Consider the following 13,815-nt stretch of genomic DNA (forward strand, 5'->3'; position numbering starts at 1 on the left):
TCTTTCAGGCCATCGGAGACACTGCCTTTGCCTACACCTTCGCTCCCGTCCCCGTTAAAATAAATTACCAGACCTTTCTACACGTTTGTCCGGCCTTCAGCTTCAAAACGTGTCATTTTCACAAAGAACATTATAAAAAAAATTAGATAACGTTTAAAGGATATTTGTGTCATTTTACATTTTACTTAACGTCTGTTAATAATTTTAAACTAAATTGACAGTTTTCCAATATTTGATACTGCAATAACACGTTTCAAAAATTGGATAACTTAACACTTTGACAACACTATCCCAAAGTTCAGAGTATTAAATTGAAAATTTCCCTAATTAAAACGAACTTTCCTTTGAATTGTGTCTGTCTGTCTTTCTATCAAACTAAACATAGCTTCAACATTCGGTACATGGAGGAGGGCTAGTGGTCTACCCCCAATCTTAATTGTCAGCATATTTATTGAATGCTTAGTTTATTAATATTCTCAAATCGCTCAATAAATATTCTGGCAGCCACTTAGCTAGTAAACTATTTGTAATCAAATTGGAGTATTTATGAGACAGGTTACAGCCATTTCCATTTGAATGTAGGAATCCTAGGCTGTGGGTGTTTATTAATGTTCTTTTTTTTTTCTTTTTATATTGTCTTAAGGGCTAAATAACGGGGTGGCCCATCTCCCAACCCAAAACCCATCAACCCAGGTGCGTGTTGGATTTTGTTAAGATTAGGAGTTCGTTCAGTATTATCTTATTTGTATATATTTTCTTATCCTTTTCTTATCATGAATAGTTCAGATAAGATAGGAAATATATATTTGAGTCCCTGTAAATTTAGGAATTCTAGTTGCAATAAACTTAGGAGGTTCGGTGGTTGTATTCATATATATATATATACTTAAATTCTCAATGAATGAAAGACAGACAAGAATAAGCCAACTCTGGTTTCACATGGTATAAGAGCCACGAAACAGGAGCGAGAGGTCTGCATTCCAAGACCTTTGGAGGTCAGTGGCGGAAGCGATGTTGTTCGGCGCCGGCAAAGGACAAACTTTGCACTCTAGATTCAGTTCGACACTTCGTTCTCTGCAGAGTTCAATCTTCGCCTTCGTCCTACCAGGGCTGCAATCGGCGGTCGTTCGTTCGAGTTTTTTGCAGAGCTCTTCGGTTTTCTTTTGACCGTCCATAGATTGTCCAAAAACCACCTGCTGGCCGTCTGAGTTGTAAGCATAAGCCCTCACGAAGTAAGTTTCCATGGGAACATCTCTCTCGATTTTCCAATCGAAGCTCTGCTGGTTGGAGTCGTAAGCTCTGGTTTTACAATACGGCCCACCAGGAATTGGAAAGACAATCCTGATCGCTGCCATTGCAAATTTCCTTGAATTCGATATCTATGACCTCAAATTAACGGCTGTGTCGAGTAATTCACAGCTGAGGAAGCTCCAGATCTCGACTTCTAGCAAATCGGTGATCGTCGTGGGAGACGTTGACTGTTCGCTTGATCTTTCAGATCAGAAGAAGAAGGAAAGCTTAGAGGTGGTGGAGACAGAGGAGTAACAACGACAGAGGAAGTAATAGCTTCGAAGCACTGTTAGTCTATCTGGGGTTCTGAACTTCGTCGATGGGCTTTGGTCATCTTGTGGCGGAGAGAGACTGATGATCTTCACAACCAACCACAAGGAAAGAGACTGACGATATCGAATTGACAGGTCTTGTCTTTGCTTAGCTCATCTTGGGTCTTCCTCCACCCACGGTCTTTTTGGATGATGGGTGAAGCAGTGACCACGAGAGTTCGTTGAAGAGAAGAGAAGAGAACGGTTCCATGACATGACTCCGCTAATAAGCAGAAGGAAAAGGCGAGAAGAGAGGCGATGAGAAGACGGGAGGCCATTCGTACAAAAGAATAAAGGAGGAAATTCTTCTCCTTCTACAGAAGTTCCGTTTGGTCGAGACTGTCGATCGGACAATCGTCCTAACAAGGGCTCAAGTCTCTAGCGAGTCAATGTTCTGCGGCAGCGGAGATTGGCTCTTTGTCGTTTGTGGCAATTCTGCCACCGATTGTGGGTTTTCAGACACAGTAGTCGGTATGGCTGAAAACAAAGGAAAAGAACAGGGTGAACAGAAACAAGGATTAGGGGTAGGAGGAAAAGGTCATGGCGGCCAAGTCAAGGCCCATACAGCCAAAGCCTCTGCGCAAGGCAATGCGACTCAAGGATAATCAATTGATGCAGCCAAGACTAGGTTAAATGGACTGAGTAGTGAGCAGTGGAATATGTTACTCAAACTTTTTTACACACAGAAAGAGGGGAATCAATGACTAAGTGGTAAGCAAAAACTGATAGAATGGATAATAGACACAGGGGCCTCTCATCATATGACAGGAAGCCTCGAGTCGATGAGAGACATAAAGAATGTCATTCCGTGCTCTATCGGGCTACCAGACGGGAAAGCGACAATAGCAGAGAAATAAGGCACAATTGCACTGGACGATCATCTGAAACTAACTAGTATTTCATATGTGCCTAGTTTGAATTGCAATTTACTTTCCGTATCGCAATTGATTGAGGAATCGAATTGTATTGTCCAGTTCACTAATAAATTTTGTGTGATACAGGACCGCACTATGAGGATGCTGATTGGAGCGGGTGAGCAGCGAATGGAACTCTATTATTTCTGGAGCATTGCATTAACAAGAGCAATGAAGACTACAGAAAGCAGGACGAATGGTGATATTTGGCATCAAAGGTTAGGGCATCCTTCTTATAGAATTGTTAAGTTGCTGCCTTTTATTAGTACTAAGAATAGTAATGATGACAGTATTAAGGGTTGTGATGCATGTTTCCGAGCTAAATAATGTCGAGAAGAGTTTATTTATAGTAATAATAAAGCATCCGACATTTTTGAGTTAATTCATTGTGATTTGTGGGATCCTTATAGAACTGCAGTTTCTTGTGGTGCTCATTATTTCTTTACCATAGTAGACGATTTTTCTAGAGGCGTTTGGATTTATCTCTTGGTTTATAAGACGGAAGTGGAACGATTTCTTCGAATATTTTTTGCTATGGTTCAAAGGCAATTTAACAAACCTGTAAAGGTGATCCGTACTAATAATGGAACTGAGTTTGTATGCTTGGCTAGTTATTTGCTGAAAGTGGTATTATTCATCAAACCACTTGTGTCGAGACCTCTCAACAAAACGGGAGGTTTGAACGCAAGCACCGCCACATACTCAATGTTGCCCAAGCTTTGCGCTTTCAAGCCAGCTTGCCTATTGATTTTTGGGGGGAATGTGTCCTGACCGCATGTTATTTGATCAATCGGACACTGTCCATTCTGTTGAAGGGAAAGACTCCCTATGAAATGTTATTTGGGCGACCTCCTTCTTATGATAATGTGTGATTTTTTTGTTGCTTAGCATATGCGCACAATCATGGACATGGAGGGGATAAATTTGTCAGTCAAAGCAGACAGTGTGTTTTTGTTGGGTATCCTTTTGGAAAGAAAGAATGAAGCATGTATGATTTAGAGTCCGGCATGTTCTTTGCATCGAGAGGTGTTACCTTTTTAGAGCATGAGTTCCCATATGCACATAAGGAAGACGCACAACCGAACAAAGCATAAGGTCAATTTAATTGTGGAATAGGTGGGACAGATGAGGTATTGGTACCATCCACTTATTTACCTGTACTAGCAAATGACGAGATGGAGGCTAACTAGTAAGGTGAACTCGCTGAAGAAGGAACCCGTGTAGACCCGAATGCAAATGCTGGTGAACCCATGCATTCTTGTGATGCCACCACAGAAAATGCAAGCGAAGACGGTCCTAATGTCAGGGGGGTGGCGATGTTGAGGAACAGCAACACTCTAAATTTCATTTGGGGCGTGGGCATTGACAGAAACAATAGCCCACAAGGTTGAGAGATTATGCGCTTCACACCACACAACACTTGAGTCCCTCTCCGCGTCCCTTTGCAAGTTCACTCAGCCAATCACATTTTGCAGGTAATCCTTATCCCATAGATAACTATGTAAACTGTAACAAATTTTCTTGTCGACATTGTGCTTTCTTGGCAGCTATTACTGCAGGAGTTGAACCTACTTCTTTTGCTGAGGCCATAAAGGATGAAAATGGAGAGATGCAATGCAGAAAGAAATACAGGCACTTGAAAATAATCAGACATGGATTGTGGAGTCTTTGCCATCCGAAAAACAAGTCATAGGATGCAAATGGGTGTATTGAATCAAGTATAACGTTGATGGGACAGTGGAAAGATACAAAGCATGTCTCGTGATTTTTGGGAAAAAGCAGGTTGAGGGAATTGATTATAATGAAACTTTTGCCCTACTTGCAAAAATGGTTACTGTTCGTATCTTCCTTGCAGTCGCTGCAGCTAGAAATTGGGAGTTTCATCAAATGGACGTACATAACTTATTCTTGCATAGTGACCTTCATGAGGAAGTCTACATGCGAATGCCTCGTGGTTTTCAGTCAGATAAACCAAGTATGGTGTGTCGGTTGCGAAAATCTCTGTATGGCTTGAAACAAGCGCCGAGATGTTGGTTTGCTAAATTAGTCGCAGCCTTGAAGACATATGGGTTTTAGCAATCATGTTCAGATTACTCCCTCTTCACCTTTTGTCGAGACAGGGTGCATGTGCTTGTTCTCGTGTATGTGGATGACATTATCGTGTCAGGTAATGATCGTATGGCAATTCAAGTCTTCAAAAAATATTTGAGTGACTACTTCCATATAAAAGACTTGGGACCACTGAAATATTTTTTGGGCATTGAAGTTGCCCGAACAGGAATCTTTCTGTCTCAACGTAAGTATGCTTTGGATATTATCTCTGAAGTTGGATTACTTGGTGCAAAACCTGCTCATTTTCCTCCGGAGCAGAAGAATCACAATCTCGCATTGACAGATGGGCCTCTCTTATCTGATTATAAGCGATACAAGTGCTTGGTGGGCAAGCTTATTTATCTTTTAGCAACTCGTCCAGAGTTGTCTTATTGTGTGCATGTTCTGTCCCAATTTATGCAACAACCACAAGAAAAACATTGGGAGGCTGCATTGCGAGTGGTGCGCTACTTGAAAGGAAATCCTGGTCAAGGAATTCTCTTGCGTTCAGATTGTGACTTACAGTTATATGCATGGTGCGATTTAGACTAGGCAAGCTGTCCTTTGTCCCGACATTCTCTGTTTGGATGGTTTATTCTACTTGGGAAATTGCCTATTTTCTGGAAAACTAAGAAGCAACACACTGTGGCTCATTCTTCAGTGGAAGTAGAGTATCATTCTATGGCCACGACCACGTGTGAATTAAAATGGCTGAAGGGATTGTTATTGGCTCTTGGAGTTACGCATTCAAACCCAATGCGATTATATTGTAACAATCAAGCAGTCTTGCATATTGCAGCAAATCCAATGTTTCATGAGTGTACGAAACATATTGAAGTTGATTGCCATTTTGTACATGATGAGATTCAAAATGGTTGCATTCGTCCTGCTTATGTGCCGGCTACCGTTCAGTTGGCAGACATTTTTACAAAGGTACTGGGTCACAGAGAATTTGAGTACTTTCTCCGCAAGTTGGGCATTCACAATCTGCATGCTCCAACTTGAGGGGGGTGGTAGGATTAGGAGTCCGTTCAGTATTATCTTTTTGAGTCCCTGTAAACTTAGGAGTTCTAATTGCCATAAGCTTAGGAGGTTCAGTGGTTGTATTCATGTATGTATATACTTAAATTCTCAATGAATGAAAGACAGACAAGAATAAGCAAGCTCTGGTTTCATAGATTTAATTCTAAATAGGAGACTTTACCAATCAGTTGGTTAATACCTTGCATTGATTTTTTAGATTTTACTGTGTGCATATCTACCAGATCTGGTCTCCCAGTCTTGAGCTTGATGGTATATCAAATTTGACCATTCTTTGTCCATGTAAAGGTAGCTTTGATTAGTGTTTGGAAAATTAGATTGGATCGACTGGTCAAATTGGTTGAACTAAGACTGGGCCTCTGGCCGGTTTGGTCATACTCCCAAAGTCAGAACGAATAAAACTGGCCAAAACCATTGACCTAGTCGGTCAATTCAAAAACCAAGTGAACCAAGTCCCAATTTTAGAAAATTAGTCATTTTTTAAATTTTTTAGCACATAAATGCAATATTCTAGCGGCCACAACTTTGTGATTGGAGTGATCCTTTTTTTTTTTTATTTTGGATAACTTTTCGTAATCTATGTATTCTCAAGGTTCCTAAGGCATTTTATCCCACTATTTTTGCCAAAAATGCCTTTTTTTGCCCTTAAATCTTAGTTTTTAATATAAAAATTTTGAATCTAAAATAAAAGAATATATATTATAGAACAATATAATTATATATTTTGAATATATGCATATAATTAATATTATTATGTATATATCATATAATTGTGCGAGTGTATATATACACACATGAACCTCTGACCCATGAACCTCTCTCCCTTTTCTGGATCTATGCCCAGTTCAGTTCTCTGAACAACTGTTTTGATATTTGCTTTTTTATATATTCTCAGTTGTATTGAAATTATTGAGTTGAGAATGCTGAATTCTCACCAGGGTTCATCCCTAGATGTAAGCGCAAATGGATGAATCATGCTAAATCTTATTTGCTTTGCTCTTCTCTATTTTGTGTTCTCTTGGCTCTTGGCACAACAAAAACAATATCAATTTGTACCAAAATTGATGGAAAATGAGTGTTTCCCATGGCCATGAGTGAATCACCACCCCTTTAATGTGACCATTACATTTAGAATTGTCAAGGGAGAGTGTTAGGTGTTCAGATCTCCTCCCCACAATAACCCTATCCACACATCACTACAGCTGCACGTTGAGAACATTTCCTGTATTTCCATGGTACCATTCATGGAGAGATGTTCTCAATATACAGTTGTTGTGTCTTTGTGGGTAGGATTCCTGTGGAGCAGAGATCCCGATTGGAATGTTCGGCCCCAAATATCCCTCCTCTCCTTCCAATTTTAGTAGAGTATTGGCTGTCTCATCCAAATCCATCAATTCCTATCCATTGAGACTATTGAGAAAAGTCTTATCAATGTTTTGCATCACATATAAACCTTAAATAGGATCAGTTTTTACAGGTGTCATGTTTAGAAACATTGTATTCAAGTAAAGTTTCTGATCTGGGCGGAGGAAAGACGACCAATTATATACCTGATATGATCTGGATACATTTTTGTCTAGTTTAGTTAATAAATGAAGGAGGGGCAATAGAGTTTCTGGGCCCGGGAGAAAAAAGAATGCAAACGTGACTCGACGAGCTAGAAACAAAGTGGGCTACGAAACCCATTGACAGAGAAGACGCCATCCTGACTCAACACCTTAAGCCCAGGAATTTAGCCCACCTTCACAATTACTGAAATAAGCCAATAAATGCGGGAACCGCTCTTCGCAACGTTCTCTCTGCTATTCAGCACCATCGAACCATCAATATGACCTCCCTACTCCCTAGCAGTTCTTCACAGTTGTAAGGACTTGCATTATTAGTTGCATATTAGATGGTTAATGGCAAATATTATAAGAGATGAACCACGGTTGCAAGGGCTCCACTATGATACCGGAAAAACACGATGCTGGAAAACCTGTTTGTAACCAATCAACCACTGTCATTAATATGGTGTTCGGGAAGCATGGACGTTTTTTGGGACTAATTTTCAAGAAAAAACACCTACACTTTCAAGACCCGAGTTTTACAAAAAACGCTTCTGCCAGGTAGGCAGTGAGTAGCGCTATGTTGTTTGGCAGGGTGATTTTCATTATCCTTTTTCATGTATGTGCCGACAGGTAAGCACCATATAGGATATACATCAATCAACCGTTGAGAGAAATGGTTTACCGGTCATGCATCGGTGGGATTCCGATTTTCGAGGCATATCCGATTTTTTAATAATCGACTGAACCAAATAATGAGATACATGCACAGTTGAAATGCCTATGTGAATCCAACGTGGCACCGTTTTTTTTTTGAAAAATGACCATGATTCCAAACATCCCCTAAAATGGTAACCATTCAAGTGGTATTTATCAAAATTTACAAGGGGGTTTTGATTGGTCAAAACTCTTCCGGTACCGTGTCTTTCCGGTAGCATAGTTTTTTTCCCGCAAAGAAATACTACAATTACAACTTGGGTTGGGTAGGTTGGATCCAGTCCATGACAAATCCAAGCCCAAGCCTATGTGGATAAAGTTCAAACCAAGCCGAAGCATATCTCACGTTGATGGGTTAGGTCAAGTTGGGTGTGGTATGTTCATAGGTATAAAAATCTGACTGGACCAGTGGGCCAATTTGAGAAAACTGGGGAGTTATAGGAGGAGCCCATTAACTATTCTGTTTATTTATTTCGAAGGCATTCTGTTTAAATTTTCAAGGGTCTCTAAAATTCAATAATAAAATCAAGCTACCAGAAATGAAGACAAAAAGCCCAGAAGAAAAAACGAGGAAAAGGAAATAGGTGAAGAAAATATAGTAATACCATATTAATTCTACCGGCCTTCAGTCATTGTAATACTAATACTGTTTAAAGAGCATATACTGCGGTTATTTTGCGACGAATCTCCATCAGATGATATCTGCCTTTCTATAAATCCAGGTTGTTTTGGAGCAGGGAGACTTGAAATTTCACAACTAAGCATGGAGACTATGTTAGACATGGTTGGTCTGTCTTTAGCAAATTCTTGCACGCATAGAAGTCCCACATGAATGCATCTCAAAATTTCTACTTGGGAAGACCGTTCTCCAAGTATTGGATCAATTAATTCCCAGATCTTTTCTTCGTTCCATAACTTCCATGCCTGAAACAAACACAGAATTTGTGAGAAGAATGATAAAGTTAATTAAAAGAAACGAGCATATTTATAGGTATCCTTACATGTCCCAAAAGGTTTGAAGGATCCGGGTGAAGGTAAAAGCTACTATTCCTTCTCCCACTCACAATCTCCAGTAGCAATACTCCATAGCTGAACACGTCAGATTTTTCTGAAAATCTACCTTCCATGGCATATTCAGGGGACATATAGCCACTGCACTTGCAAAACTTCAAATACTTAAATGATGAATTTGAAGAAATCACAATTTCTTGATAAAAATGTTAAAAGGTTTCATTTGCTCTAGATTGAGGATTTACCCAACTTAGGAAAAATTATATTGATGAGCTATATATATATATATATATATGCTTAGCAAAATAATTACTACTTACTATGTCCCAACCACCCTCTTAGTATTTTCTTCATCTTGGCTACCACGAAATATCCTTGCCATGCCAAAGTCTGAAATCTTGGGATTCATCTCTTTGTCTAACAAAATGTTACTTGCCTTTAGATCTCTGTGGATAATTTTTAATCTAGAATCTCTATGAAGGTAAAGAAGCCCTCGGCCAACTCCTTCTATGATATGGAAACGTTTCTTCCAGTCTAGAAGTGTTCGTTTGGCTGGATCTGATTAAAAAGCACAAAACTAATTAGATGAAAGGTTTTGAATATGCAAGTATGCATGAGGGTTTGTCAAAACAAAATACATATATTCATTATAAGAAAAAAATACAAGTATGCATGAGGGTTCCCAAATAAAAATGAAAGCAGATTCATGCATGCATGGTTTTATATCCAAATGAAAGAACAAAGTACTTAAATGCTTTTTTTTTTTTGGTTTTTTCCAAAATCTTACCAAAGAGAAGGGCATCAAGGCTTTTGTTGGCCATGTACTCATAGATCAGCATCTTTTCCTCTCCATGAATGCAGCAACCAAGGAGCCTCACAAGATTTCTGTGCTGGAGCTTGGAGATGAGCACAACCTCATTCTTGAACTCCTCTAGGCCTTGCCCTGAGCTTTTGGAGAGTTTTTTCACAGCTATTTCTTGCCCTTCCCACAGCTTTCCCTGGAGTCAAATTCTCCAATTATTTATTGAGCCCACTTCCACTAAAACTAAGCTGCAGCCTTAGGCTGCTTTTGGGCCAATCCAATCATCACAACTTCTCCCACGGTTGAGAGAATATCAAACTTCAAATTATGATTGGCCTGGAGCAGACTAGGCTGCAGCATTGCCAATTAAATAAACAAGCCTTTCCTACCTACCTTGTATACTGAACCAAAGCCACCCACCCCAAGCTTGTTTGCTGCATCAAAGTTGTTTGTTGCAATTGCCAATTCCTCAAGATAAAAGAATGGTAGGTCTATGCTTTTTCCTTTTTTAATCCTGTCTTCAAGCATGTCGATATCAGATAATTCTTTAGATGCCTCTCCCAAGAGGATGCGCTTTTTCTTTTTCTTTCCTGTTTCAAGAGTTAGCATTGAGGAACTAATTAGCATTAGCATGGTCTAACCCTTTACCCTTGGTTTGGCTACTCAGTTTAAGATACAATATCCTTGAATAGAAGTAATGGTTAAGTCACTGCCATGTAGGAGAGGCAACATGCTGCACCAACTTAGTCCTAGGTCTTAATGCCACACTCTGGACAGGTCTGGTAGACCAGCTAGGCTTGGCAAGTGCTTAACCATTCTAGATCTATATATTAGCCAAACTTTACTCTTTCTTAATAGAGGATACATAATTATGGAAACAAATCAAACAATTTAATTAACTCTCCTTTCTGGGCCTAGTCATATGGCTTGCAGATCAAGTGGGTTGGTTGATTCGAGGACTCTACTAGAATTGGACTGGGGCTGTGTACAATGATAAGTATATGGGCTTGTCATGGTTTAGGCCGGCCCTGCACCCCTCACAAGTCATAGCTCCGCCAAAAGCAACCTGACTCTGAATTGGTCAGGCAAACTGCCAATTCTTAAAGGCATATGGTGCATCTATCAGATTTCTTTTTTGGTTTTTGGTAGCTAGGAGAAAATTCCATTGATTTAAGGAAGGTGGGAATACAGTATCATAATCACCACATGGGCCACTACATTGGCCTCCCTATTAACATAACTGAACTGATGAACATGCAACAGACCCTTTTTATCCTTAGAATCAATCCTGTTCAAAAGTTTTCGACCATGAAAGTTTAGAAAATATATATATATATATATATATATATATATATATATATATATATAATAATTAATATGAATGCAATTCATATTACTCGTACATTTTCAATTTGAACAAAATATATCTATTAATATCATAATAAGTAAATTACCTCTTTGTGTAGCCATCCACCTCAACAAAAAGTAGATAAAGACAGCCATAATAGTTGTTCCTATCACCACCACCACTACGAGCACTACAGTTGTAGTTATTGCTTTGGGATCGTTTCTACCTGCTCCTGAAAATTGCAAAAAGAAGTGTAAAATGCTTTCATCAAAAGTATAGGTTGGCATGGCTGAAAATTATAACCAGTACTAAAAATAAGCAAATGGGTTGTTTCGAAATTCGAAGCTTCAAGATTGTTTTGTTCTTTCCAGTGTTATTAGCCAATTTGTACAAACAAAAGATGTCCAAAGTTAGTGAGAAAATTTGACTTCCAGTTATCTTTACACATGGAAAAAAGTAAGTATTTTATGACTTAATTAAACCTCATCATCATCATAATTGTACTAATGTAAGACAAGAGCGACCAGGGGAAAGAAGAAAAATAACAAAAAATAGAAAAAAAAAAGGCCGTACCAAGTTCTGAATGAGCTAAACGGATGTAAAGGTCCACTCCGCCATTAGAGAATTTCTGCAAATCAATCAAATTTCTGCTCCAAGACATACACCCTATGTTGTCATCAAAAGCGTAAGCAATACAAGAACAGTTGTTTAAACACTGCTCTTTACACTGTTTCTCATGATCAACAGCAGACCAATCTGCAAAATCTGGAACTTTCATCATTTTCAACGCCAAGAATCCATCTGCTTTCTCTTTTTCACCATTGCTACTATTTCTCTGACATTGTAATTGAGTCCTCCTCTCACACCCACTGGACCAATTTCCCATACTCCACTCCTCTGTAGATTTGGGTGTGAATCCCTTCAAACAACTACAAATTGGTGAATCCGCTGCATTACAGATTCCGAACGGCCCGCACTTGCCGTAAACATCACACTCGGTATTTGGGACGGACCAGTGAACAAACCAATCGTTTTTTCTTTTATTCCAACGATATTCTACCAACTTTCCCTGAGAATTCAAAACAAACCTCATAAAATCAGGTTCACTAACATAAGAGAAAGTTAGGTACGCACTGCCCTCTTTAGGATTTGCTTCCAGATTGAATCCATCGAGGTATACAGAGTGCATGTCCGGCACCCCTATAAATATCCGATTGTTCCATGGACCACTTCGCCAGTGCGGTGACGAGCCATTCCAGATGAAGATCTGAGGAATGTCCAAAGGGACAATACTTGCAGAATATCTACCGATCAAAGGGAGGGAGTCATCTTCCCATGATGTTAAAAGTTGTTTCTCACCCGTTTTGAGGGCGGTACCAAGCCTCATGGTGGGCAAGAATGTGTCTGAAGGATGAAGAAAACTCTCCCATACTGTTTCATTGTTATTGCCATTCTTCAGGATGAGGTTCCCTGAATTTGATAACTGGGCTATTGAACTTTTTGCAGTGTTTGAAACATTTGTAGACCAGATAACTTTTTTCCGTCCATTCAAGACGACAAGGTTCCCATTGCTATCGATCATAACAGTCCCAGACGAATCGTTAAGCGGCTCTTGTCTATTAGCAACCCAGACGACTATGAATTCCGGGATGTTGTTATACCAAATCCCGACATATCGGTCGGTAGAATTTGTGGGGCTGAAGAAACCTAGTCTGAATTGACTGCCTGCGGAAACTATACTTTCTGGGTCTTTAATGTATTGGGTGTGGGATATAATGTCTATGGAATTGGAGAAACATATAATAAAGGAGAAACAGAAGCATATAGGGAGGAGACCACTACTTACAGAACACCCAGTACTGTAATACTTGCCGCTGATCCCCATGGTTCCACAGATGATGTTTGTTGCTGCCGTCGTAGACAATGCGATTAAGAGATTGAGAATGGAGGAAGGATGAACTAAATATGGTCTAATGACGGAAGGACTGATTACCAAACAAAAAAAAAACAAAGGGAAGGTCCATCACCTAATAACTATTAAAATAGCAACTGACTTTGGCTAAGCTAGCTGACCACTGGTTTACCAATGGCAGACCAGCCAGTCTTTTAATCAGAAAAGAACAAAATGAACAGCCAGTTTGAGAGGAAAGATTTGCTAAGCTGGTTACGCGGATGTGCATTTTAAATAACCCACCTTTAGCTGCCATTTTAGAAGATTCGTTTGGCGTCGAGAATTTATTTGTAACATAACCCTTCTACCAAAGGTCTTTTTAGTCTAAAACTATCTACTTGTCTATAAAAATATTGTAGTCATATAATACAATCTGTATTTTTTTTTCAATTTTTTTTTTACTATTTTTTTGGGTTGTTACATGTGATGGGACTGAAAACTCCGCTCAACAACAAAGCGGTTATTTTTGTATCTCTACATCCAATCAAAGAAGTTGCAGAAGAGAGTGAAACACCACAATCCATACCCAGAATTCCAATATTCCAATGCAACGTTACAGATATTTTGCTCTCTCTCTCTCTCTTCTTTTCTTATTTTGGGCAGGTGGATTGAAAACTTGCAACCATGGGGGTAGCCGTGGACCTGTTTACTTCCTCAGGCGTTTTATATTTTTCAAAAGTCTAAAGTGATTGGACGGTCCAATTGAATACGCGTAGAGGTGTCAATTGCACAGGATTTGATTCAATCCAACACAGTCCAATTTGAGTCTACTTATAAATAAATAGGACCCAA

General features: G+C 39.4%; 1 protein-coding gene across 2 annotated transcripts; it reads right to left on the bottom strand.

Moving 5' to 3' along the window:
- Positions 1–7,064: 7,064 nt before the first annotated feature.
- LOC148878003 (G-type lectin S-receptor-like serine/threonine-protein kinase SD1-13) lies at positions 7,065–13,129 on the bottom strand. Of its 2 annotated transcripts, XM_088947774.1 has the most exons (8): positions 11,646–13,093; positions 11,179–11,304; positions 10,118–10,314; positions 9,710–9,920; positions 9,243–9,480; positions 8,913–9,063; positions 8,517–8,835; positions 7,065–7,625 (listed from the first exon to the last, which is right to left on the bottom strand). In XM_088947774.1, exons 1-7 carry the CDS (start codon positions 12,955–12,957, stop codon positions 8,527–8,529), a joined length of 2,544 nt encoding a protein of 847 aa, XP_088803900.1. In that variant the 5' UTR covers positions 12,958–13,093; the 3' UTR covers positions 7,065–7,625; positions 8,517–8,526. The 2 variants fall into 2 exon arrangements, with proteins under 2 accessions (XP_088803900.1, XP_088803894.1); XM_088947768.1 differs by lacking the exon at positions 7,065–7,625 and having other exon boundaries at positions 8,347–8,835; positions 11,646–13,129.
- Between the last annotated feature and the right edge of the window lie 686 nt (positions 13,130–13,815).

Source organism: Nelumbo lutea, chromosome 1 (genome assembly GCF_056320005.1).
Source record: "Nelumbo lutea isolate HS-2025 chromosome 1, American lotus-T2T, whole genome shotgun sequence".
In the NCBI taxonomy this organism is placed as follows: domain Eukaryota; kingdom Viridiplantae; phylum Streptophyta; class Magnoliopsida; order Proteales; family Nelumbonaceae; genus Nelumbo; species Nelumbo lutea.

Excerpts from the sequence above, each read along its gene's own strand:
- LOC148878003 (XM_088947774.1), bottom strand. The coding sequence starts at position 12,957 with ATGGGGATCAGCGGCAAGTATTACAGTACTGGGTGTTCTGTAAGTAGT. Across the intron at positions 9,921-10,117 it reads GCTTTGGTTCAGTATACAAG|GGAAAGCTGTGGGAAGGGCA; the intron begins GTAGGTAGGAAA and ends ATTTGACTCCAG. Across the intron at positions 9,481-9,709 it reads CCTTGATGCCCTTCTCTTTG|ATCCAGCCAAACGAACACTT; the intron begins GTAAGATTTTGG and ends CTTTTTAATCAG.